Consider the following 26,050-nt stretch of genomic DNA (forward strand, 5'->3'; position numbering starts at 1 on the left):
ATAAAATACTTATCTATGTTATAAAGAGTAGCAATACATTTATCCAAAATCTTTTCTTGGAATGGACTCTTACTCAAGTTATCAATATAAACAATCTCTACTATACAACTGAAATCTATTACATTCTTCTCCTTCTTTATTTTGCATGAATATGTATAATAAATTATAGATTCATTACAAAACTGTACATCATGGTTTGCAGTATTTTCTGTTCCATTAGTTTTTACATTTATACAAGTTAATAAGTCTAGAAGCCTCTCTTTTCCCAGAGACGAATGCCCCATGTGTAGTAGTGATGTAGGGTGTTATCGTGGCCTCTCCAGCAAACAGTACCTTCAAGACAGAAAGAAAAAGATACTGAATTGCACATTTTGTCAATCATATACAGTGTGCACACAAGTATAATAAATTTCAACTGGAAAGTTAATGTATGATCTGTGTTAACTTGGTACTTGTCAAAGTGAGCTAAACATGTATATGCTATGTATATTACCTGTAATTCCTTGTCATTGAAGTTAATTGGTTTGAAATCACATTCAATTTCCCTTTAAGACAGTGCTTTTGTATAATAGACCACAGAATATATATTAGATGATCTTCAACATCTACACTAATGACCAACCAGGACATCCCGACACCAGGAGATTCCTGTTTGCTGACGACCTCAGCATCGGTGCACAGGGTAGGACTTTCAAGGAAGTAGAGAACACTCTCACTAATGCCCTAGTAGGCCTCACCCCTTACTACGAAGCAAACCACCTGCGAGCTAACCCAGATAAAACACAGGTTAGCATCTTTCACCTGAAAAACCGGGAAGCAGACCGCCAACTGAAGGTATGCTGGCAGGGCAAGTGGCTGACTAGTACCAACAAGCCTGTTTACCTCGGCACCACCTTAGACAGGACCCTGTCGTACAAAACCCACATCCGGAATACCAGAATGAAAGTGAATGCCAGGAATAACATCCTTAAGAAGCTGGCAAACACTAAATGGGGTGCAGATGCCAGTACCGTGCGAGGTACAGCTCTTGGACTGTGTTTTTCTACTGCCAAGTATGCGGCTCCCGTGTGGTGCAGGTCAGCGCACACCGCAAAACTGGACACGGCCTTGAACTCAGCTTGTAGAGCCGTCTCCGGATGCCTACGTGCCACCAGAGTTGATGACCTATACCTGCGGTGTGGTATTGCTCCCCCACACATCAGAAGAGCCGTGGCAGCTCAACGAGAAAAACTGAAACAAGACACTAACCCACACCATGTACTCCACCTGTACACCCCCGTGCCAAAGAGGCTTAAGTCTAGACGTAGTTTTATGCACTCAGTTGAAGCACTCAGCAACAGTGCAGAGTCTCAGAGGATGGCCATGTGGTCCCACCACCTCCAGACTGCACCACACAGCCTTAACATCGCCCCGAAGGAATCTCTTCCTCCAGGAGCAGAGGAGGCATGGCCAACCTGGTCATGTCTTAACCGCCTTAGAACAGGCACAGGAAGATGCAAGACCCTCATGGCAAAGTGGGGTCTTAGCCCAGATGGACAGACTGCCTGTGACTGTGGACAGGAGCAGACTATGAAACACCTTCTTGTCTGCCCCCTCCTGTCCGAACCATGCACCAAAGAAGATCTGGAAACTCTGACCCACAGAGGAAGGGAGTGTGTTGAGTATTGGAGCAGGAAAGTTTAGTGATGACACGACGAAGAAGAAGAAGAGGTGATTAGAACACAATACTGGCCTTGTAGTCTCACTTGGGTCATAGAAATGCCTAAACTTCATTCTGGGATGGAATTCATAATGTTTCCACATAATCATGTGTGAGAAATTGGGGCAGAAAATGTTACAGTTTTCCATCCTAACATCTGCTTAGAGATTTGGAAAAGCAATTATATTAGATGCAACAACTTGAAGTGATGTAGTTCAATCTATTTCTCTTATTTTGAATATGTGGACGTACCTGAAGATTCTTTTCCTTTACATGACAGTTGCCATCTCCTGGTAGAGATTCAGCTAACACATCACTAGCCTCGGCCCTACAGCCAACAGGCACATTAGTGTAGGCTCCGCAGATGTATGGGTTAGAATACCATCTGGTGCACAGGACATCCACAGCATCCGGTATGTCAGGTCTTCCAGTAAACTGTCGCAGTTTTTGGGTGCACACTTTACCAACCTGACAAAACACAAAAGCAGCAAAGATGCAAATATGGTAAAGTGGGCTCCACCCCTGAGGGCTCACCAAAAAAATGGTAAGTATGTTTATCTATACAAATGAAAATGCGACATACAGTAAGTAGAAAAGCTGCACACACAGCAATACTGGATTCTTATATTGTACTAGAATATTTAAGAAAAATGTTTCTTGTCGGAATGAATTAATGGTTAATTGAATGAATGATAGGTTTACTTGCATCAAAATTCAAATAACATTAACAGCTAATATCTGTAAATATGAGAGTATGATTTATATTGCTTTAAAAGTTTATATAGATAATGGCAAAACATCCTTCAAAAGTTGCACAAAACAAAGTTTAAGACACTAACTGTTAACAACCCATTTACCTCAGCATCTGGTAAACACTCCATGCACTCAGCTGCCTTCCCACCAATCCATGCATACAGAACTTCAGGACATCCCTCCAGCATGTGAAAGCCTGTGATCTGTTTAAACCACATCTGTTCTTCAAGTCCTTCCACATCTTCTTTGTCTTGATTCCAAAACAGCTGGATACAAGAAAATGAATCTTCCATCGGAGGGCTCGGGAATCTCAGAAAAATTTTGTTCACTGTTCCAAAACCGAGGCTAGTGATTGCGTCTACTTTTTGCTGAGGTAAAGGAGGTTCAAAGAATGTACTGTGGTTCAGTTTTAAGTACCCGAGAGAGACAGTAATGATTACATGGTTAGCAAAGTAGGTAGAGCCATCTTCACAATGAACACAAACAGGGTACTCCTCATCATCACTTTTTCTGCTCCATTGCACAACTTTCACTGCTTTCTTGTACTGTATATTGTTATAGGGGTGTGATCTGACAAGTACTTCTACAATTGCGCCATATCCTTTAGGTATTGGTACATTCGCTTCCCCTTCCAACTCCTTATACTTTGACATCTCTGAGAGAGAAATGTCGCACAGAGAGTTACAACCGTTGTCAATTGTTGCAAACTTCTTGTACCATGCGAGCATTAATTTCTTCCAATGTCTGATACCATCAGAGTCAACTGGGCTAAGCAGTTCTGTAGTAAACTTGTGGTCAACAAATTCGCCAACACTCTTGAATGATTTGTCATTTGGACCACCCTTGTATGCTTGGTCCGTTATGTCGTCAAGTTTGCTCCAAAAGTCGAGGACAAAGTCAGGGTCAACCTGGTCACCCTGCTCGGTGTAGAACTTGTCACCTGCATGTTGAACTTTGACCTCCGAGTCCCCCAGAAGTCTGTTCTGCTCTGCGAGGTTGTACAGTGGGTTGTCCTTGTTACCATGAAGCCAGGTTGCACCTAACTCAAGGTTATTTACACCTAGAGAAACAGAAGATTGTACATAGAGTCAATTTGCTGTTGTTATTGCATTTAAACATGTGTGTATGTACCTGTCCTACAACCGATGGGGAAAAAAAGGTGTATCCTACGTTACCTGACCGACCTTAGCAAAAACCTGCCAATCCTAGCCTTACTTTGGGTTGACAGATAGTAAGGGACAATCCAACATAGTATTTTTTATCGAAATGATGAAAACTAGATAAAATATTTTAAAACATATTCTTCTCATGTTTGACATGTGTACTTGCAAAAGTATTTGCATTTAGGCCAGAATCTTAAAAAGGAATCCTAATACTAATTTTATCAAGGGTCATCATCGTAAAAACAACATTAATTGCCCTAGGCCTAGAATAAATGTGACCTGATTAACTACCGTATAATTGAAATGTGGCCAAGACCAATGTTACACAGAAGAAGAAATTCAAGTTCAAGCTTGGGTTACCAGTATGTTTGTTCTTACCCAGTGCAGAAACAGTGTGCACTCTTCCCCCTGGTCTGTCCATTGCTTCCAGAATGGTGACATGTGTGAACCCAGCCTTGTTCAGTTCTGCTGCAGCCGACAGGCCTGATATACCTGCTCCCACTATCACTATCTGGGGTCTGCCTGTTGTCATGGCAACTCTTTTCTGTGGGAACAAAAATGGGTACTAGTAATGAATACTATTTAGTTCTTGAAATGATGATTAATATACACTAGGAACTAACATAAGTTGATTGCTTGATACTCTTACATGTAAACTTTTATCAAAGGGTATGATGATTATTGACTTGACCTCTAGCATGTTAGCCTGGTTACCAAACCCCAGCCCGATCTCAAGTATCTATCGTGCAGGGGTCTGGGCTGATGGGATAGGAACTCTTCTCAATTTTGCACCTTATAGTGGGCAAAAAACCCCACCAATAGAACAACACAGGATCAGCAGGAGGTAATTACACCCCTGCCATGATTGGTTAAAGACCCCCAACTGGACTTTTTGAATCCATAACGTAGCTGATTCGCTACTGTGATAGCCTGCTGACCAACTGTGGTGTGTTGTAGCTGGCTACCTGTGGTGAGAGTGGTCATCAATCCTAGGTTCTCCTCCCACTGATCAACGGGCCTTCGAGAACCTTTCTACAGCCATGTTGCCAGACCCCAACACGAAAGATATATCTTGAGGTTGGGGTATGGAATCCAGGCTACTAGCATGTAGGTTTGAATTAAAGTAAAGTCAAGGTCAAAGAAATAAAGCAAAATTATTGCTCATAAGGTTAGTGCATCCTGTCAACAGCACGGTGCAAAAAATAATTTAGACAGGAAGATCTGAACATCCTGTCAATTTAAGAGCAAAACACAAGTTTTTGCCCTATGGGAATTTCTATAGTTAATGGCCAGAGGGTGACTGGCTTCGAAGCGGAAAAAATGTGGTGTTGTGCATTGACAGCGTATCACCTTCTCACGCCGACTTTGAAGGTCTGTTGAGGTCAAATAACTGCAGCCGGCTCACACTAGAATGGCAGTTGCGTAATGGGGCACATTTATACACAAACTTCAGAATAAAAACCAGTCTAAAAGTCAACACCTTCAGTACTTGACAACACAGCACAGGTACTCTGTTATCTGGCTGCCTCTCAAATAAAAATTCTGCCCAGCCCTTACAACTTTATGTACCCATGCCATAGACCCCAGGGGTCACACATAATAGAACCAAAATTTTTTATTGACAGGAACATCTTGTCAACAGACTCCTATTGACAGGAAAATCCTGTTGATCGATCATGATAGTGAAAAAAATCTTACTGATATCAATATCAGAACATGCTCTCAGTAGTGACAGAAACATTTTTGCCAGGAACATTCCGTGCAAAAAGCCCTAGTAACAGGCATATCCTGTCAATAGCATGATATCAAATTCAAAGTAGATGCATGAACTTTATCCGCCCCCCTCCCCCTCTGGCTAATCAACCAAAAAAAGGCCACAATATCGCTTTAACAGGTGGCTGGTATCAGATTACGTTGTTTACCCATTGCTATGTACACTCCTTGCACTTGTATCGATCTTCCCAGCCCTGGATTTCAAGTACAGACCATATATTCATCTAATATTTACCTTCTTCTAAAGACATTTCCTAAAGCCCCGCGCTTTTTGGATTATTCTAATAAATATCACGTGACCAGGAATGAACCAATCGCCGTGCCGGATTCCAGTCGTCAATACGACCGGCGTACACAGCCAAGATGTCGATGTGGAACGACCAAAGGTGACGAATTTTCCGCATTTTTGCAATATTTTTGGGTCAACATGAACCATATTACTACATCACTAACGCCTTGATAATATCTATGACCTGTCAGGCGTAAAATTTTCGTCACATTTCGCGAAATTCTGACGGAAATAATGCTAATAATTCGGTGGGTGACTTGACCCACTAAAAAACTGACGATAGATACGGACTAATACTCTACAGCAAGTTGCCACATAATGCAACAATTTTGGTCAAAATCAACCACTTTGATACATTTTTGACTACTCATTGATATCTTTGGTTAGTTTTTCGCAGATTTTGAGGTAAATTTTGCGAAATTCTGACAAAAATTCTGTCAGAAAAATTCGTAAAGTGCGACCTCCCACTCGCCGAGCTCTCAGATGTTACGATAGCCAAATCGACCGTGCTATCCCCGCAACAACATCCAAAAGTGTGCCAAATATTTTCCCCGCAAACTTTCTCTAAAGGCATTCTACCGACAGAAATGCGTTGCGTAGGAATGTTTATATGACTCCAACTGACGGTTAAATGTTTACTTTTTACCACGCTGACAAACAGTTTTAAGTTATAAGCAAACTTGAGCACAGGAACTGGGTTTGTCAACCATCTTTTTAGACAGTTTATTTGTTCGGTTGTATCGGTGGCATTTTTACCCCGTCATGGTGTACTTGAAGCTCGTGTTTGTGTTTGTTATGCTCGCTACTGTAGACCAACACCATCAGACAGTGTGTTCACAGCCAAACAAACGCATGGCTGACCAACAAAAGACCGACTTTCGAACACAGAAAGGGCCTTTCATAATACCTGAAGTGGCTTTCATGAATGCCACAAATCGTCCAAAATGATAGATAATATCTGTACTACGCTTTTGAAGGTGCATAGCTCTGTACAAAAGTGTTTAAGAGTGTGAAACCATCAGAAAAATGTCAGGTTTTGGTATAAAGGAATGTTTTCAGTAATGTGATATAAACTGTTCTGCTTGCAAACTCGGTTTCGACCAATATTGTCCGGAACAGCGAAGGCTTTACTTGGCAAACAAAATATAAGGTGGTTATCTGGGCCGTGCCTTGGTCACCAAGGGATATACTATTACTAACTGCTATTTGCACTTATGTATAGGTTACTGTGGACGATAAGGAATTTTCGTGCTACCGTTTTTGTATTGTCTTAATGTTTGTTGTATTGATTATCGTTAAAATATAGTGTAATATGCATCATGCGTTGCTTGGTGATAAAGTGGAAGCATGTACTTAAGGTACAATGTTCATGGATACCTGTTAATTGTTCAAATATGTGGTTAATGCTACTAGTATAGTTGTGTGCAGTTTCACCCAGCAACAAAAGTATCCTGTCAATTTCCCGAGACATTGGATTTGCTATTGCCCTTAATCTTCAATTCTGTGTCAAATGTTATGATTGCATTTACTGTGAGGTTTGAGGTGCAGTTTTATAAGTACTTAGTATTTTGATTAATTCATCTGTTATGGATTTTATTACATCGTTGCCATCTGAATTCTGATTTTATTTTCTTTACTGTATGCAGAAACTTTCGCGGTGGTTTTATGAGGGTCTGCATGGGGGGTCTTGGTAACGCTTAACGGTGAATTCAGGAGGCCCGGTAACGGTTAACGGTAAATTCAGGAGGCCCGGTAACGCTTAACGGTAAATTCAGAAGGAGTTACAAAACATAACACCGTTGAAAGTAACATTGACGTGCATTCCTATTTATACAACGCTAGAGTAGTTATATCAATGGGGGAAAATATCCGACTAATGATAAAGCAAAAGGTGCCCAGAACCCGGAGGAATGACAGCGACATTGTCCATGACATCTGTAAATTGACGGAGGCAGAGTTCCCGGCCCGCCACAGAGACGGTGACAGCAAATTTCTTATGGGGGGATTGAACTATTGTTTCAGCACATGGAGCGCCGAAGGCGCGACGCATCCCAGGGGGGTATGCTCCCCCGGGAAAATTTCAAAATCAAGACCCTCTTAAATGCTGTTTCCTGCATTTTCGGCAAATTTTGCCGACTGACTAAGCTAGGTTGATTTTGACATTTTCATCGAATTACACAATGATTATAGCTTTGGCCTCAACCCCCAGAGCCCCCGACATATTTTACCATTTCGAGTTCAGAAGGCACGAGACGTTGCAATATAAGTCCGGGAAAATTAAAATCTGGACCGTCTGAAACGTCATTTACTGTATTTTGAAGGACACATTTTGCTGTAAGACGAAGCTAAATTAAATGACATTTTATTAGAGACAAAAGTTTTTTGTGCCTACCAACGCCCCTAACATATTTTTACCATGTCATCGTGAGCGCCAAAGGCGCCAGCCGTCGCAAGGAAGGTCCGGAGAAACCTCATTTTCTGCATTCTACTTCTAGGAGTACTTTTTGCCCGAAACTAAGCTAAGTTTACACTGAAATCTGTATGAGTGATAAAGTTATTGAGGACGACGCTTCCGCAACATATTTTACCCTGTCCAGAGCCGAAGGCCGGGAGGCTCGGAGAAAATTTTGAAATCTAGACCCTTTGATTGAAACGCCATTTCCTGCATTTTCCGGGGTTCTATCTGGAATTTGACTTCGTGTGTATAACGGGTTACGAAGAATTTCTTGGTAACGCTTAACGTGAATTCGGGATAACAAATAATGGTTAACGTTGAATTAAAACGACCAATAACGCTTCACGAAGAATATACCGATAACGATTAACGTTAAATTAGAGAGGGTCGGTAACGATTAACGGTGAATTAAGAATAAGATGGCTCGTAACGCTTAACGGAAAAAGGCATGCAGACCCTCTTTTATGTTTGTGGTTTTCGTGGTGGCGGCTTCACCGCGAAATTAAAAACTACTGCAAACGTTTTTCCATGGCAGTAAGAGACTACAGTGCAATGGTGCTACTGGGAACTTCAAACCACCGCGAAATGTCCCTTTTCTGCTACCGCAAAATTAAATCCCCAGGAGCTTAGAATTAAATGCATTTACAGTATCAGGCTGCCTAACAAAAAAATTGTATGTCCAGGCCCAGGTGTTATGTTACATTTGTGTAAGTATGTTATTTCCTCAGACAAAACAGTCATTTTGGACCCTTTGCTACTGTTTTTGGCACTGCAGCAGAACCACTGTGTTTTGTATCTTTTGTCCTGGACATGCATTTGGTCCTTGGTTGTTGCTATATTCTGATTATACTAATGCAAACATGAAGAACTTGAAGAGTATCATGTATTTTGGAGGATTAGGTCCAGACGTCAGTGACAAGGTGAACAAAACACAATTTGTTTTTGTGACGAATGGTCCCTAACCAAAACATTTCTTCAAAGAAATTGTTGTGTAGCAGTCACAGTTCTTTGTATGCCCCTTAATGAAATTTTCCTCTGACAGAATTTGATTTAAGTTCTTTGCTGTTGGCCTTAGAGACGGATTTAAGCCAGATTAAGTGTTACTGTTGCTTACTTATTACATTCAATGATTCATGCTGATGTTGCCATTTAAGTTAAACTTGAGCCCACCCTATAGGGGTGTATCCCCATTCATTAAAATAAAAGAGTGCTAAACTGAGATATCTTTTTATTATTAGGTCTACACATACAGTCAACCCTGTCTACAGCGGCCACTCAGGGGACTGGTCAAAATTGGCTACTTTAGAGAGGTGGCCGCTATAGAGAAAATGCTGATTATTGACCACAAGCAATAAGTTACATATGGTTTTAGTACCCCTCGATCTTAATTCACACAATACAGCATTCTACATGTACTGCAATGATTGTTACACTATGTGTATTAAGAAAACAAAAGCTATATAAAAGTTTTCAATGTTCTACAGTTTATATTGTCTGAATAGACCGGTATCGTCATATTTCTTTGATCCTTCGGCTTGGATCCTTTGATACTTCGCCGTCCATATGTTCCCACACGTCAGATTTCTCCATTATGCTAATGTGGTACTGACCAGAAAAGCATGTCATTTTAAATTTCTTAATAAATGTAAGAATAAAATCCACCATAGTCTGAAGTTCATATCTTTTTACCTGTGCAACAACTTATTTAGAATGTTTTTGTAATGTAGATTAACCTCAGCGATAGTGTATCAGAACTCAACTTTACCACAATTTACCTCCGTAATAGTGGTATCGTCTGTTGACCTTATATGACCTCGTTTGTTGGCGGGCAGTTAGTTTTGTTTTGAAAATAAAGAAGTTTTAAATCCGGCGTTGGGTGACGATACGGCTGCTGTATGGCCGAATGCGTGCCGGACTGTAGATCAGCCGTCCGTCGTGGCCGTAATCGGCAGTGTTTCTGTATCTACGTGACTGGAATCGTGTGGCCGTGGCCGCGTTGGACGGGTGGCCGCTAAGCCTATTTCTTAATCATTACAAATCCAAGGGACCGACAAAAAGTGGCCACTATGGCCAGGTGGCCGGTATGCAAAGGTGGCCGCTAATACAGGTTTGACTGTATCTATATCTGTGTCTATGGTATATAATATTATCAATGTCCTCGGCCCAGTTCACCTGCCAGCAGTGTAATAGAATAGAGTGTGCAGGTTGAAGATGCGAGTAGGATTGTTCAGCCACATGAGGGCCTGCAGACCTTCCAGAACTTCCCTCACATCCTTGACTACGGGGAAAGAGCCATGATGATGATGATAATAGTATATCATCCCATACTTACAATGTAGATATTACAGTAACTGTAAATGCAGAAACCTTCGCGGTGGTTTAATATTCGCGATTTTTTGTGGCAGCCACTTGACTGCGAACTTGAAAACAACCACAAACATTTTTCCATGGCAGTAAGACTAAGAGACTACAGTGCATGGTGCTACCACAAACTGAAAACCACTGCGAAAAGTCCTTTTTACAGTACTGCTACCGCGAAATTAAATCCCCGCGAAATTAAATCCCCGCGAAATTAAATGTATTTACAGTATTTGAAAGAATGAAGAAAAAATATTTCAAAGATTCTTTATGCCAAATATAACAAAGGTATATAAAGCAGTCATTTTTATTGCTAGAGAAGATTTTATACTAGTACTAACAGTTAAAACTAACCAACTAGTGCAAGCTGTCATTCCATACGTACGCCGTTTATTTTGAAACAGCCCGTGTGATAACAATAAAGAAAAATGTACTTTTATCTTGCATTCCATATCCTTATTAAGATTAGAGTCATTTGAATACAGCGCTATAAGCCAGACCAAAGCACAATCACATTGATAGTTTACTTTAAAGAATGTTGAGAAAGATACTTCTGTATTCTTAAGTTGTTGCATACTCCATCATCCATGTCTGCACGAATGTCACATCATCTATTATTTATGACTCTTTCATAATTCATGGTATGAGGTTATCATAATCATTGATTTGGAACCTAATGCTTTATCCACAAGAAGATAACATAATCATTCCATTTAACAATGGGTGTTGGTCTTTTAATGTTCAATTGTTCAGTTGTCACATCTTCCATATCTATATGTGCATACATGTGTCAGAAGTGTAATGTCCTATATCAATCCAATTATAAAGAATCCGCTTATAAATAGCAGTTCATCGGCCACAACATTCCATACTTTGTCAATCTGTTGAAATTGTCTTACTCTTACTCTTAGTATGACGTATTTCAATCTGGAAGCATGCACCTCAAATGTCAGAGTATAAAGAAGAAAAAAACTTATCAAAGTTGCATACCTTCAACCACGGAGTTTTCTCTTGAGATTAGTCTATCATTCCTTGTGTTGTATATGGATTCTTATTGAATGCAGGTACTATACTAGTAGAAGAATGTCAGTAGATGATAGCTGGGGAGGTACTGGAACCTAATTTGAGAAAGTCCTTTTTACTGTAACCACCTGATTAGAAAGCAAAAATGTTGACACCAGTTAATACACTTGAACACTTGACTTAATGGTCTCTTATCCTTAAGCTTAACCCTGTGTACAGTTTCAGCTGGCAGCTCATCAGTGTTATTCTTTGGATTTTGAGGGAGCTTTAGGTGTTAGTCTTGAGTGTCAAACACCTGTTGTAAAAGAACCTAACACGGACGTTTAGAGGGAATATTAACCCAGTGTGCTAATGCCGAAAAGATAAGTTAGTAGCCAAGCCACATTAGAATGAACCCTTAACATGTTTTACATGATTATTGAAATGACTACTTCCAGTGTATAAATAACCAGTGGCTCCCATAAATCATCATTTTCCAGTAGTCCTATAGTATAGTTGATGACCTCATTGACCTGTCTTCCTATTACAACGATAGACATGCAAAAAAATATGAAAGGATGAAAATTGACAATTTTTTTTTATTTAGAAATAACTAGTATGTAACTATTATTTGCTTATACCTATCGTTGTCATCACAATCCTGGGTAATTTGACATAGGCACTAGTGATTATGTTGCTTGGTGTGGATGTTGAATTGGATGATATCACGAAACCTTTACCTTGAAGAACCTGGAAGACCTCTGTCACAATGTCCTAAGCTGGAAAAATGTCATTAATTATTCAGAAGTCACTTTGTGACTATAGCTACAGGTATACAAAGAACATACATGTACAGGCCTTTTATGGGTGGATCAAACCACTGTTTTTCTAAGGTGATGTTCATCCTGCCCCACTTTTACAAAACCCAAATAAAATGAAAAGCGAACAAGCTTTTCTTTTGGAAAGAAAATAGGGCATTGTAGCCACAAAGAAATATGAAATTGGGGTAGTATCTGTGTTACTTATTTTTGAATACAGGAGATAAGAAAGTTTTTCTTGACTCAGTGTACCCTATGTTATTCTTAGTGTATCAAGACTTAACATTGAAGATGACGCGTATCATTGAAGTTTACATGTATTTGTTACTATGGACAGATAGACAACAGACGTGATGCGATCTAGCCGTAGGTAAGGTGTTGTAATTTGTATGTCGATTATGATATGGTTTTTCTTTACAGTGTAGTGATATCAGGTGTTCAGTTTTCAGTCTCAAGTTAAAGACATGATCCAGTATGTTGATAAGCCAAACTATTTGAGACTTAGTTTAACCTGTTTTTTTGTTGTGTGTTTTCTAGAGCTGCGCCCTTCCACACGAGGGTGGGGATCCTCCCCGGGATTGGTTCAGATTCACCACAGGCAACTTCTCACAACCAAGTAGTCCCCGTAACTCGGGGGAAGCAATTGTCTCCTCTAATAGACACTGGGTATGGAGAAAGCAGCAGCATGGGTTCAACCGGAAAAGGCGTAGACCGTATATCCATAATCGAACAGTCCAACCGGGCTCTCTTAGAAGAAGTAGTCCGACTCCAAGGAGAGCTGAAGGCTTCGAACAGAAGACAGGACCAAATCATCTCCGAGGAAAGAAAGGCCAGGCAACAGGTTATTGACAACTTGAGGTCGAGCAATGACTTGATATCACAACTTGCCACCAGGCTGAAGAGAGCTGAAGAATCTGTTGTAGAGGAGAGAGAAGCAGTGTCGGCACTGGTTGGTCATACCAAACAGGTGGAAAAAGCAGTAATCAGCAGCCAACAGGAGCTTATGGGAAGAAGAGATACACAGAGTACAAGGTAACGGTAATTTTTGAGCTGTACGTAGTGTAACATTGGCCTGCTAAATGTGTTCAATAGTGTTCAGTACCAGGGACAGGTCATATTTGTATGATTGGATAGTGTTCAGTACCAGGGACAGGTCATATTTGTATGGATAGTGTTCAGTACCAGGGACAGGTCATGTTATGTGTGGATAGTGTTCAGTATCAGGGACAGTTCATAATCATAGTAAAGTAGGTTTTGGGGTAATTGTACTGTACTGTGGTTATGGGACTCGAAGCAACAGAAAGTCAAACTTTCATGTCGCAGAATATTGTTAGATTTTTCATCAAGTCATTGGAGTTTCCTTTACCCAGCATTTTTTTTTTTTTACATTTTTGTATGTTGGTACGTGTTACATATTTGTAGTTAGAATGAAACAGAGCTGTTGGTTAGTCCATATATTTACATATACCAATGACGGACTGACTAAATTTACTTTACCTCTGTCAATACTTGTACTAAAGAAAATTATTCAGTAGTGTGATGGCATCTCAAAAAGTCATACATGACATAATATATTTGAAGGCTTTTCTTAATCCTTTTACTTGTTTACTCAACAGGATTTCTGAACTAAGACATGATCTTGACCAGTCCAAACATGCGCGGGAGCAGCTGGAGCGAGCCACCATGAGTCTGATTGACGAGGTTCGACAGATGAAGGCAAAGCTAGACGGGCAGGGGGCCGACATAAAGCAAGTGGCAGACGACGTCAAGCAGAGATCGCGGCGGTTGGAAGAGGACAGCAGACAAGCTGTATGAGATTATTATCTATAACAATTTTTACTGTCTCTTTTTCTTTTCACGCATATATCGGTTACCATGATGGTAAAGTTAGATTTTTTATGTGAATTATTGTTTCAAATTGGCCGTTATTGAACCATTACACCAACCGTTCAGCATAGATTCATGTTTGCCATTGGCCATCAAGGACAGTTAGAAAGGAGAAGATATGACTTTACTTTAAAAATAAAAAAAAGATTGATAGCATTTCTTCTATTACCAAAAGTTGGATGTCTGTGTTTTAAGAAAATATGTTTCAGAAATAGAATAGTTGTCAACTTTAAGGTGTAACATGTTTCTACTGTCAATTCTGTCACTTGAGTTCTTTCTACTAATAAAAATCACATCTTTGTCCTGCTAACACCAATGTTTCAGAATTTTTGCACATTTTCAACACTTTGTTAGATTTCGAGAGCAGTATTTATCATATATGTGACTGTGTTGTCCACTATATTCATATCATTTCTTTCTCCTTACTTTTTGTGTGCACCTGTGGACACTTGTGTGTTTATAGTGGGTAGGTACAACCTTACTTTGGTGTCAGTAGAAACTTTGTGTTTTTTCTACTTTCTCAGCCTTTAAAATCTCTGCTGTTAGTTTTTAACTTTAAGATCTTTGCTATTAGTTTTTAACTGTTATATTATATGATAATAAGTTGAGGATTATTTTGACTTTTGTCATTAGTTTTTGTCAGTTTCAACAAACAGGCATGACAGACTCTTTTCACTTCTAAGTTAAATGATAGAATTTTAGTTGAAAAAAAATAATTTAAGCATTATGCTCTCAACCTCTTGTAGGTACATGTAGGTACAAAATTGTGCTAGTGGTATAAATTCATATCGTTAAATATTTGAGAGTAGTACAAAATCATAGCCATAACAATTCATTCATTCATTAAGATTCCTCTTTGGGAATAAACACTGTGTATTGAGTTAGCAGTTATAACCTGTAAATGGTAAAGTGTTTTACTTTCAAATGTGTTTTTCTACTTAACTAACAGGACCAATAGCCCGTTCATCAATAATCTGAATCACTTGACTAAGTTGTAGGGTTTTGCCAGTGACTTAAATGACAGTCAACTGTTAAATGCATGGAGATGGAGTTTATGTAATTATCTAATAAACAGGCAAAAATATGACACTAGGCAGACAATACCAGTGCATGTACAAAATGTACAATGCACGTTAGATATTAATCGCCTCCCTCCACTCATTCAGATTGACACCATCAGAAAACAGAGTGAGATGCAGCAGCACACCGAAGTGTCCTCAAGTCAACTCAGAATGCAGTTTGATGGGAGGTTTGTAGATTACTTTATTGGTTTCATAAATCATATTTGTACTTGTACACATATATACATTTTTTTTTGTACATGTTAAAATGTGGTGCTTATACTTGAAAATTATTTCCCAGTATAACTGGAACATTTTTTTAAATTTGGCTGAGACAAAAAAAAGATGACCACACTGTACATCGTTACAGTCACAACACATGATATATTGTATGATTGCAGGTTGGGAGAGGTGAGGGATGTTGTACTGGAGCTGAGGAACAGGCAGAGTCAGGAGGAGATGTCTAGGAGACAACTGGAACAGCACATGGAATCAAAGTATGATTCTGGTGTTTCAGACATTTTTGCAAATCCTTCTAGACGAAACTACAGTTATATCAAAATACACTGGGTCAAGGTGTACATGACATGTGTTATGGTCGGGTATTCATGAAAAACCCTTCCAGACCAGATGTCAACACTTTGAAGTGATATTTGGTTGTTCCATGCATGTACATTGTGTCCCCGCAAGCTTTTCAAATGGAAGTTTCAATGATCTAGGTTGGCAGTTATTAGTTTATAGGAATACAAAATACACTGTACGTCTTCTATAAAATAATTCTAAGGGTCAAAGACTTGTCTTTCTACCCATAACTTTGGTGTAGCTTTCTACAGTTTTGAAATTCATTTTGTTTTTCTCACTGCAGAATAGCAGAGATGCAGTCCACCTTGTCTAACCTTGAACAGAAGAGGGAAGGTGACCTACACACTGTGGATATTCTGCAGAAAGAGAGGGAACAGGCTGCTGAGAATGAGAGGGTCAGACTACAGGTTTGTGGGTTTTCCCTAACTTAAAGAAACTTGTCAAAAGCATACAATGTCATGTAGTACAATGTAGGTATAGCAAAAAGAAACTCATTGTGTGAAGATTCTTTGAATGTGTATTTATGACCAGCTTGAAAAGAAAATTTTAATGCAGGCTTCTTTTCATTCAGCTATCCTAGAAAATTTAGAGAATATTGATTTAAAGTGTGAATTCTCAGCAAAGTTTAAATCTTTTCCTAGGAGAATTTTAATCTTCTGTTTATTTAGACAATTGCAACCTTTTTTACTTTTTAGTGTAACTGTCCCAGAAGATGTGTATCATATAGAGTACCACGTCTGGAAAGTGATAATGTTGAATGAAGATTTCATTTAAAGATTGTCAGTTAAAAAAGAATTCAGGGCAAGTCGAATCAGTAATCATTATTTAAAAGTGACACGCATTTCCCTGTAAATTTCATGACTCAAGGAAATTTAATTGAAAAACTTGATTATAAGTCCTTCTCATCCACAATTCTCTTTTTCCAGGGTAAGCTGAGTGAGATAGCTGAGGAAGTCAGTAAAAAAATACTACAGAAGGAGATTCGACTCAGGGAGGAGGCACAACAAAAGTTCCATAATGTTGAAAAGGTACTCTAGTACATAACTACATGTTAACAGTCTTTTTATTGTCCCTTTGGAGGTCAGTTGAGCCATATTTATCCTAATAATTGCTTTGACCTTGCCATTTACCTTTGTTCTGTAAAGTATGATGTCCTTCACTTCCACACCTCTTTTCAACTGACTTAATATGGTTCAGTCACTTGTATTTATTAATTCATGAATCTGAAAAACCAATCTCTCGGTTTCAATGGTGTATAAGTTTTCATTATGAATGGGTGAATGATCTTTTCACTTATGATGTGTGACCTATTCTGATGCACATGTCTGGAAGTAATGGACATTGAATGACATCCCGTCTTTTCAATTGTGGTCACCAACTTTTTCTCAACATCTCACAAAGTGATGGATGGTTTTGAAAAATCTCTCATGTTCATTCATGCAGGGCTACCTCCAGGTCATTTCCCTTCATCCCAAGACAGAAATTAATGCTTGTCCCTTGTTGGGACGGAAGGGAATTTCACCCCATCTTTCCCCAAAAAATCCTCATGACATGATAGCAATGAAAATGTATCTCACTTAGCTTTCAATGAGATAAAAGATTTAACAATTTTTTAAAACCAACAAAATTGGTTCCCAATTGCTAAAGAATGCGCAAAACAAAGTTGGCGATGGCACTGATTTCATGTTTTATCAAATGAATATAAATTTTGTTTTTCTATAGATGCTGTCAGCCTTATATTAAGAGAAGGACATTTACTCATAATGCAACAGAAACAGTAAAAATTTACTATACCATATATTATGCAGTTACCCATGGACATGTAAATTTAATACATTTTGTTGCTAATACATTGTACATGTACACTGTATGTCTGTGTCAATAAACCAAATTACCTGAAGATACAACATGTATGTTAAGAGTTTGCTTCAAGAAGCATTAAGACTAATCTTTAACTTGATCACAATTTTCCAAGCAATAAATGACTGTGTAGAAAATCATTACCCTGTATAGTGTCAATGCTTGTAGTAGGTTGATAACTTGATTTTTTTGTTTGACATGGCACCAGGTCCTTCGAGGTGAGGAAGCTGCAAGGATAGGACATGAACGTACCATCAGGGAGGAGAATGAAAAACGGTGGGGCGCACTACAGCAAATGAACGAGCAGGAGTTTTTTGCTCTCAGGGATATCGTCAAGGTATTCTCTTCTAGTCACTCTTGAATGCAGCCATTCAGTTGCAAGCCACTATGAAAATACAGATCTGATGTCTTTCTGATTTCATGTACAGTGTACACTCAGGCACTGACCATGAACGAATAAATGTGTGAAAGGTTGAAAGATTTCAGAAGTCAGTCTGGAGGTTAGGGTTGTTGACTTTACTTAGAATCAAAAAGTTCTGGTTTTACATCCCTAGTAGGCTCTTGTGCCCTGTTGTGCCCTTAGGAAAGGGACTTTACACTTACATGTATATGTATATCCTAAATGCACAACTCAGGTGTAAATGATAACCTTGAGCTTTGGTTAGGAATGTCTTCTAGGATGATAATAAAGCCAGATTACATTTAAGACTCGACCAATAAAAGTACATGTAGATCAAATCTTACAGTCTATTTTCTTAGTGATATAAACCTGTAGAAAAAGTCATAGTCACTTATTATGCGGACTCTTTCACAATTGTGATCTAAATATTATTAAATAGATACATGTAATAATCAAACTGCACAAAAACTGTGGGTAAGAATTTCTGTGTGTGCTACGAAATGTACATTGTATCATGTGTCCACAATACAGGTACATAAGTCCAAAACTGCAGAGAACTTCCAGACACTGAGTGAGTCTGTGTCAGTGTTGGAGAAGCAAGCTGTAGAAGCCAAGAGACAGCTGGAGAAGGTCCTAAAAGCTGAGATTCAGACAAGGTTAGAAAACAACCAGTTATAGAATATATATTAGAGAAAACTTTTGTCCTCAACAATGAAGCCTGACTTGTTCTTGGGAGAGTGCTTTTAGGTACAATCTAGACGTCGACAGCTTTTTTCCTTGTTTAGATGGAACTGCAGATATCGCCGTCAATCCAGTGCCATTCCTGATATTCTCATGTTTAAAAACACGCTAGTGAGATACATAGAGAACATCATCTGATCTATCATGAGCAGAAATTCTGACTGACTGGCGCAATTTTGAAAATCGTGTGATGTGTTATGACTGCAATCCAAGTGCCACGGGTGTCCTGCCTCCTACAGACATGTCCACAGATGTCGGGAAAATTTTGTCTAGTATAGATTGGGCCTTAATCTGCTGGATCATTAATTTAAGAAAAGAACAGTCCACGCTGCTTTGTTAAAAATATTGTTTCCATTGTCATGAAAACTTGTCAATCCTGCCACCATTTACCATTTTAGTTTTGCCCCTCCCCCTCTGGAAATACATGACTTGTATTAGTTGTAAACCATACAAGGGCCCTTGTAGAGGGTAAGACTGGTTCATGACTAATGTAAACCACCCTTAGACAAGCGTTATACATACTGTATTTACGTAAAGGGATACTTGGGTTTCGCTACGCAACAAAGATTGACAATGCAAACTTACTGGAAGAAGGAGGTCTGTTATGTCGCCAGCTTTCAGTATAACCAGGGCAACTAACTGCAGTAATCGTTATAACTGATAGGTGGCACGCCTAAGCCACAAATTTGTGTTTGCTGCTGCCCCTGCAGTACTTGTTGTCTTCAGCAGATGGCATACTGCTTCCAAACATGATCCTAAAGCACAAGATGTCTTTTATATTCTGAGCTTTATTTTGTTACATCATAATGCACCTTTGCAAGATAGCTAAATACAATGTGTTATTTCCCACTCAATTGTGTATGAGATGATTTTCGTTCACAAAGCCAAACAGAGAGATGTTTTTACATGGACAGCTGCCTTTTTTGAAGCAAATCATAACATGACTGACTTGAGTGAAATGTAGATGGTATCCTAGAGGTAATTGATCAACTGTTTTGTGGAAAATCAAATGGACTCTATGCAGACATATATTTTTCCCAAACGTTGACAAACAGCTGTAAGCTGGACATATGAAGAGAATCATGACATTTTGTAATTGATTTGGCAATTATTTTTCTTCAGGCAAAGCCAAGACCAGGCTTTAAGCAACAAGATCGATGACCTCCAGGAGAAACTGGGCGTGGCTGTCTCCACCCTCCAGCAGGCTGTGGGCGGGGTCAGGACCCAGATGGCGGATGTACATGCCAAGGTAGGGACAGGAAATACATGTCATAAAAAATTATATTGCCTCAGTAGATAATCACGACTATGGTATGCTAGACATATTTTGTTGAAATTATATATGACACTATATAAAGTGCTCTAGTACTTCACTTAAAGCATGAAATGTAAGAATGAAATAAATCTTGTTCGTCCAAGTGTTCATATCCAAGTGTGGCATGTGGTTGTGAATTTGTATTTCAATTTTTTTTCTGTTTTCCTGCATTAAAAGCCTAATGGTTTATTTCTGTCAACTATGAAATTTTTATTGCAAATGCCAAGAATGTAGTATACAATGTAGTTTTATGACACAATGATTGCCACCATATAAAGTAACTTACATCTGTTACCAGCCCGATCCTAACACTGGTGATATGCAGGCCATTGAAAGTGTACAGGACACAGAGGAAGCTGACATTGTTGACACAGAGGAACCTGAAATTAATATTACTGAGGAAACTGGGGTTGATTCAGAGGATCCTGAGGTTCAGTTATTTTGAAAAGTTGACTCTTTTGCACCTTAATTATTCCATTCCAGGCACATCAGACCATGCAAGATACATTGTACATTTTGCAATGTATCATTTGCTCAAAGATATGCACCATTCCTAATCATCTTATCTTTGTATTGTCCTGCACATACTTTTGCATGCAGTTTTGCAAGTTTGAATTAAATGCACAGTTAATGTTTGTACTCTTTTCAGATTGCATTTTATTGTAGACGAAAATTGATTTCAGATCTTTTTTTCATATCGAACACTTTTACTATGTAGTCGAAGTCCAAATTGAACAAGAAACAAGAAAAAACAGTACACAGTATTCAGTTTTGCCGGCACTGACAGTATATACTGACAGGTAAAATGGACCCTTTGTAAATATAGAATACAACACGGTGTATTCCGTATCACCCAAGGTATCAGCCCGACCCGCGGGAGGGCTGGGACCAGCGAAATGCGCCAGAAGTTGAACAAATTTGGTGCCCTCGAACAAAATGTGTTGCAACAGCAATGTTCCAACGTCCGAATCGGGTATTCGAATTGCCAACCGTGCCGTATTCGGCCCGTTCGAAATGGTTCGATTCACTTGAAGAGAGCCTGATACGCTTTTCGAACCTGTGCGATATGGAAGCGTATGGGTCGGTCCGGAACACCCGTATCGAACGTTTTCGCGTCGCAGGACAAAAATTACCACAATGTTGTGCAGGACACACCACAAAGTTTTATACATTCAGTCAAGGACTTGAAAGTTGTGAGGCCTATTTTGTGGCCTTTACTGTACATTGTTTTTATAAAAAGCATGTATGTGTTTGTGTATGTACAATGTATTTCAAACTCTCTCTCTGCCCCATCACAAGCCAGCATGTGTGATTTTACTTTCCTGCTACATAACCAGACGTTTGGAACAACAGCAGCTTCAGTGTTACTGTTTTTCAGAACACATCTCCTCAATATGATTCATTCTATCATGGAAATATTGTCTACCAACACACAGACACTACAAGACATGAGAAACATCATGGATGAAAGCAGACAGTCCAGTACCAGGGGCCTGGCAGACCTGGATGCTCGGATCATGGGCCTCAACGCAAGAGTCTCACACCAGGAAGAAGCCTTTGAAGCCAAGTTAGGGGAGGTAAGACATGCAAATTATCACTTTATTACCAACAATCAACTCTGTTTTCTCCTCATATTCACTTGATGTGGGTACTATTGTTTGTGTATATTACAATAGTGTAGTCATCATGTTACATGAAATGGTTGCTAGTAGTTAACTACTGTCTCAACACTCATGCTGCTAAGGCATTACAAAATGCCCAAAAACAACAAAGGGAAGCAAGGGAGAAGGTGATGTGCCTTGTTGTTTTTCTTGTTGTTGTTGTTTTTATTAAATGTGTACTGTACTTACATATACCATAAATGATGAATTGAATTTTCAATATGGCTGATGTTATACAGTCTTGATGTGGTGCAGTGTTTTCTTTTTATTTGCTGGTTGCCTAACGTGTAAACCGACTAATTTTCAATTTCACATTTCTCATAAAATTGCTCACAAATGCAGGCTGCTGAGGTAAACACAACATTTAAGACCCTACTTATAGTCTTATGATGATTTGTTCTTGACAACTTAAAATTTGTACATTTCACTTGTATGGGAAAACTTTATGTAAATCATGGGAAAATGTTCAAGAATAAATTTTCTTGAGCTTTGGCTATAACAGATGCTATAAAGTGTTGATTTTGAATGTTATTATCAAAGAAAGAGTATTAAATACATTTTTTTTTTGTAATCTAATTCAACCTGCACTTACTGATAGTCTATTTCTATTTTTAATCTTAAATGTATTTTGGAAAAGCAAAGGGAAGAGATGTTTATCATTTTAAGATGACAATTCTTTTCTTCTTTTGCTTTAGATTCAATCCCTACAAGCGGACAGTCTGCGTAAGAACATGGACTCATTGACTCAGTGGCAGGCCCTAACACAACAACAGATGAAGGACATTCAGGAGATGCTAGAGAAACTGCCAACTGAGGTAAATGGTTGCAATGTTATTGTCATGATAACTGTCTTGTACCTTATAATAAGTTGGATTGGTAATCTGTAATCAAAGTTCCTTTGCAGCTCAAGAGTCACATGTACATTGTATGTGCTATAACTTTACATGTGTATTATGGTATAAATGTGACTCTTGCTATAACTTTATACCAATGCAGGTTTCCTACATCAAGGAACAGCAGAGAGTGATGAAATCAGAGGTTGAGACAAGGCTAGACACGGAAATGCAAGCCAGGTACAAAAACATGAGTCATTCCACCAGCTTTTACTATTATTAAAATTACATTACACATTTTTTGCAATGTTGATTATTTCATAGGAATGCAAATTAACTGTTTGATTTTTTTATACAGAATCCGTGACATACAGAATGTGCGTGAAGACATCACCAGGATACTGGAGGATCTTAACGTGTCCAAGGGTGGAGATGAGGCAAAATTAAACGCAGTCCAGTCACAGCTAACTCAGGTAGGACCAACTGTTCAGAATGTCAACTACTGCAGATAACTTACAATTGCAGTACTTAGACCTGCTGTTAATTTGTTTTGCCAGTCAAGTTGCACATACATCAAGACAAGAATGTTATACCATGATCATGTACCCGTAAAGGATGGCATATTACATTCTGTTTGACATTTTTCTGCATAGTATTTACATATGTAGAGCTTTAATCCAAATGATTTACAACTAAGCAATTTGATGTTGTTTTACGTTGCATCTTCTGTCTTTTTATCAGGGACTTGCACAAGTAAAGAACTTGGAGCAGATGTTACAAACCAGTAAGACTGTCTTGGGAACCAGGGTTTCATCTGAGGCCAAGACTGTAAGTAAACATATCTCCATAACCTTGCAGATTGCTCTTATACTACTTACATTCTAAGGATATTGAATTTTTTTTCTTGCATTTCTTTTCACACAGACATTGATGTTCATCTACCTTCAAGTTGGTTGGGTGTTAAAAGTATATCATGTCTTTTTTTTCATCCTTGTTGAACTTAAAGTTAACAGAACGTTCAACTTGGTACATGAACCCCAGAGTTTCAGAATTTCCAAATAATAAAAATTAGAATCTTGTTGAAAACTCCTCTATACTAATGACAGTGAAGTTTTTGACAAATATTTATTCACCTTCTCTGGAAAAACTGACACAAACCAAGATTTTGCTTTGCCAAAAACTTATGCTTCTGCAATCAATATTTTTCATTTATCAAACAATTTGCATGTAAGTAAATGATTGTGATGAACTTTCCAGAACACTGCAAATTCCATTTTGTTCATTTACCTAACTGCACAATCATGTTCATTTACTTTTTTATTCACACTAAACAAAAGTTCACTTCTATCAATCTATGACAATATTGAATTTGGGAGATAAGCATTACTGAATATTTGTCAGCATACATGTTGGTTGCTATTTGATTTTGGCATTAAAGCTCATATTTATTTAACAATGGGCATTTTGTATAATGATATGGTGTGAAATTATTTTCTATAACACCATTCCTGAAGACTTCACAATGACAAATAAGGTAGAAACATAACTGTGCTCTTAAGGTACATTAAGGGGGCACTCTTTACGTCACATCAAACTCCTCCCGACTTCGAAAATAACAGATAATGCCCCAACTTCATAATCCTAGGTAAATACTCCCGTGTTCTCCACACAATGTAGGATTATTTGCCAGTGGCGACATTTCAAAGTTCAGCCAACAGGTGAACAAATAAGTCCACTGAGTCGAGCTAAAATCTGTCAATATTCTTTGTGGTGCAAAGATTGGCTGGCATCCAAAATGTTTTGACATGTCTCTGATAAGTGACCTAGCCCTTGCAAACTTCCAAGTCTCTGCATCCATGAAGAAAGTTGTAAATGAAATGAAAAGAAATTAAAGTGGATTTCAAGGCAGTTGATTGTATTAGCAGTTTTGTTTGCACGAAAGGCAAGTCATGCGATGTACAAAATAATGTATGTGTGACTTGTGGTTAATGTATATGTTTCTGAATACCATCATGAACATGCAATGTGCACTGCGCTGTATATGATAAGGTTTCACTTATTATATTTCTAGTGAAGAAAAAAGGTTGTAACTTACATGTAAGACAGGTTTCTTTTGCATACTAGTGTAAATTTTTTCAAGGCCACCAGCTTGAGGGTCTTTAGTGCTTGATAGTATTAATCGTTCCGTAATTATCATTATGAGATTATCTGATATGTTCTTCTATAATCATTTTTAGTGTAACTTTATACCATTGTGCTGCATGTATCTTGGTTTACATGTATATCTAACCACTGTTTTGCTATCCTAAAAGGCCATGATATTATCAAGCTCCAAATTATCATTCTGTAAGGCTCACTAAATCAAGCCTACGTATACATGGTATACTACATGTTAATAGACAGCTCTTTGGTGATGCAGGTGTGCTCTGTCTTAAGTGTTTCCCTCACGATCCTCCGTGTTTTGCCAGTTTGTGTTTGAACAGAGAACGCGAATAGAGCTGTTTGGCTCCCGGGCACCCCTAACTCGTGGCACGTTCCCCTCTCCGTGCGGCCTCTCTCAGCCAGGGTTATCTCACGCCATCAGCGATGAACAAACCCCGGATAATCACACCTGGAGTGATTCGCATGTTGGTTTTGTTCTCCTATCAAAACTTGAGGGACGATACCGAATCTTGGCAGGAATTCCTAGCCCCTGTTTGCCAGTTTCTTGTTGGTTTTGCACATCTTATATGGCTGTTGGGGGTATATTACACAGCTATTTGAGCTGGATAACACACATGTTTGGTTGTATTAATTTGACTTTTGACACCATGGCATAGAAACTCAAACCACCGAGAGGTATTTCATACATACAGTCATGTTGTCAACCCCAGGTTTGTTTGCCTGCATAGATGTAAATCTATGACAGTCATATTACACTGGTGCATGCAGTCTGGTTTTCAGTATGGGTATGACCTTTTTAAGTAAATAGACTGTTAACAGACTTGCCCTTGACAAATACAAAAAGAGTTCGATAAGTATGATCTTTTCACAGGTGAAGCCATGATACCACACACTCAGTCAGACAAATTTCTGAGCCATATAACTGACTTTTTAACCAGCCATAGACTAGCAAAGTTTCATTCTGAAATAAAGGCATGTGAATACGGGTTGCGATTGATAGAGTCAAGGAACAGCACATCAAAAAACCCTCGGTGAATGCTCTAAATGAGTTTTTGTTGCAAACCAGACTAGGCTAATGTTTGCTGCGAGATTACAGGATACGCTTGCTAAGCACTGAGTGTCTCGTGTTTTGGATTACATGCGGCTGTACGTTAGGCCGAACGTTGGGGCAAAAACCTTTCTAGGCAAGCCACTAATGGGCCATTGATAGCCAAACTGAACTCACAGCAGACAAAGT

The 26,050-nt window shown here is 38.8% G+C and overlaps 2 protein-coding genes across 3 annotated transcripts in view; one reads left to right on the forward strand and one right to left on the reverse strand.

The window, feature by feature from the left end:
• On the reverse strand, nucleotides 1-5,758 carry LOC118428876 (spermine oxidase-like). Its single transcript, XM_035839120.1, has 5 exons — nucleotides 5,624-5,758; nucleotides 3,994-4,159; nucleotides 2,557-3,512; nucleotides 1,952-2,167; nucleotides 1-333 (listed from the first exon to the last, which is right to left on the reverse strand). The coding sequence occupies exons 2-5, from the start codon at nucleotides 4,145-4,147 to the stop codon at nucleotides 217-219; spliced, it is 1,443 nt and encodes a 480-aa protein (XP_035695013.1). The 5' UTR covers nucleotides 4,148-4,159; nucleotides 5,624-5,758; the 3' UTR covers nucleotides 1-216.
• LOC118428874 (coiled-coil domain-containing protein 154-like) overlaps nucleotides 5,673-26,050 on the forward strand; it is a 27,083-nt gene continuing 6,705 nt past the window's right edge. The window contains exons 1-15 of one of the 2 annotated variants that reach the window (XM_035839115.1): nucleotides 5,673-5,774; nucleotides 12,848-13,342; nucleotides 13,927-14,119; nucleotides 15,364-15,446; nucleotides 15,660-15,755; nucleotides 16,124-16,247; nucleotides 16,767-16,868; nucleotides 17,909-18,037; nucleotides 18,632-18,756; nucleotides 19,964-20,090; nucleotides 21,593-21,733; nucleotides 22,513-22,632; nucleotides 22,814-22,890; nucleotides 23,009-23,123; nucleotides 23,392-23,478. In XM_035839115.1, the coding sequence (XP_035695008.1) occupies nucleotides 5,752-5,774; nucleotides 12,848-13,342; nucleotides 13,927-14,119; nucleotides 15,364-15,446; nucleotides 15,660-15,755; nucleotides 16,124-16,247; nucleotides 16,767-16,868; nucleotides 17,909-18,037; nucleotides 18,632-18,756; nucleotides 19,964-20,090; nucleotides 21,593-21,733; nucleotides 22,513-22,632; nucleotides 22,814-22,890; nucleotides 23,009-23,123; nucleotides 23,392-23,478 (2,037 nt within the window). In that variant the 5' untranslated portion in view covers nucleotides 5,673-5,751. Of the gene's footprint in view, nucleotides 5,775-12,648; nucleotides 12,681-12,847; nucleotides 13,343-13,926; nucleotides 14,120-15,363; nucleotides 15,447-15,659; nucleotides 15,756-16,123; nucleotides 16,248-16,766; nucleotides 16,869-17,908; nucleotides 18,038-18,631; nucleotides 18,757-19,963; nucleotides 20,091-21,592; nucleotides 21,734-22,512; nucleotides 22,633-22,813; nucleotides 22,891-23,008; nucleotides 23,124-23,391; nucleotides 23,479-26,050 lie in introns of those variants that run through there. The other variant, XM_035839116.1, reaches the window with a different exon arrangement.

The sequence above is a fragment of the Branchiostoma floridae genome, chromosome 13 (genome assembly GCF_000003815.2).
Source record: "Branchiostoma floridae strain S238N-H82 chromosome 13, Bfl_VNyyK, whole genome shotgun sequence".
Taxonomy (NCBI): Eukaryota; Metazoa; Chordata; class Leptocardii; order Amphioxiformes; family Branchiostomatidae; genus Branchiostoma; species Branchiostoma floridae.

Coding starts and splice junctions, on each gene's coding strand:
- LOC118428876 (XM_035839120.1), bottom strand. CDS start 4,147: ATGACAACAGGCAGACCCCAGATAGTGATAGTGGGAGCAGGTATATCA. Junction 3,513..3,993: donor GCACACTGTTTCTGCACTGG/GTAAGAACAAAC, acceptor CTGTTTCTCTAG/GTGTAAATAACCTTGAGTTA. Junction 334..1,951: donor TAAAGGAAAAGAATCTTCAG/GTACGTCCACAT, acceptor TCTGTCTTGAAG/GTACTGTTTGCTGGAGAGGC.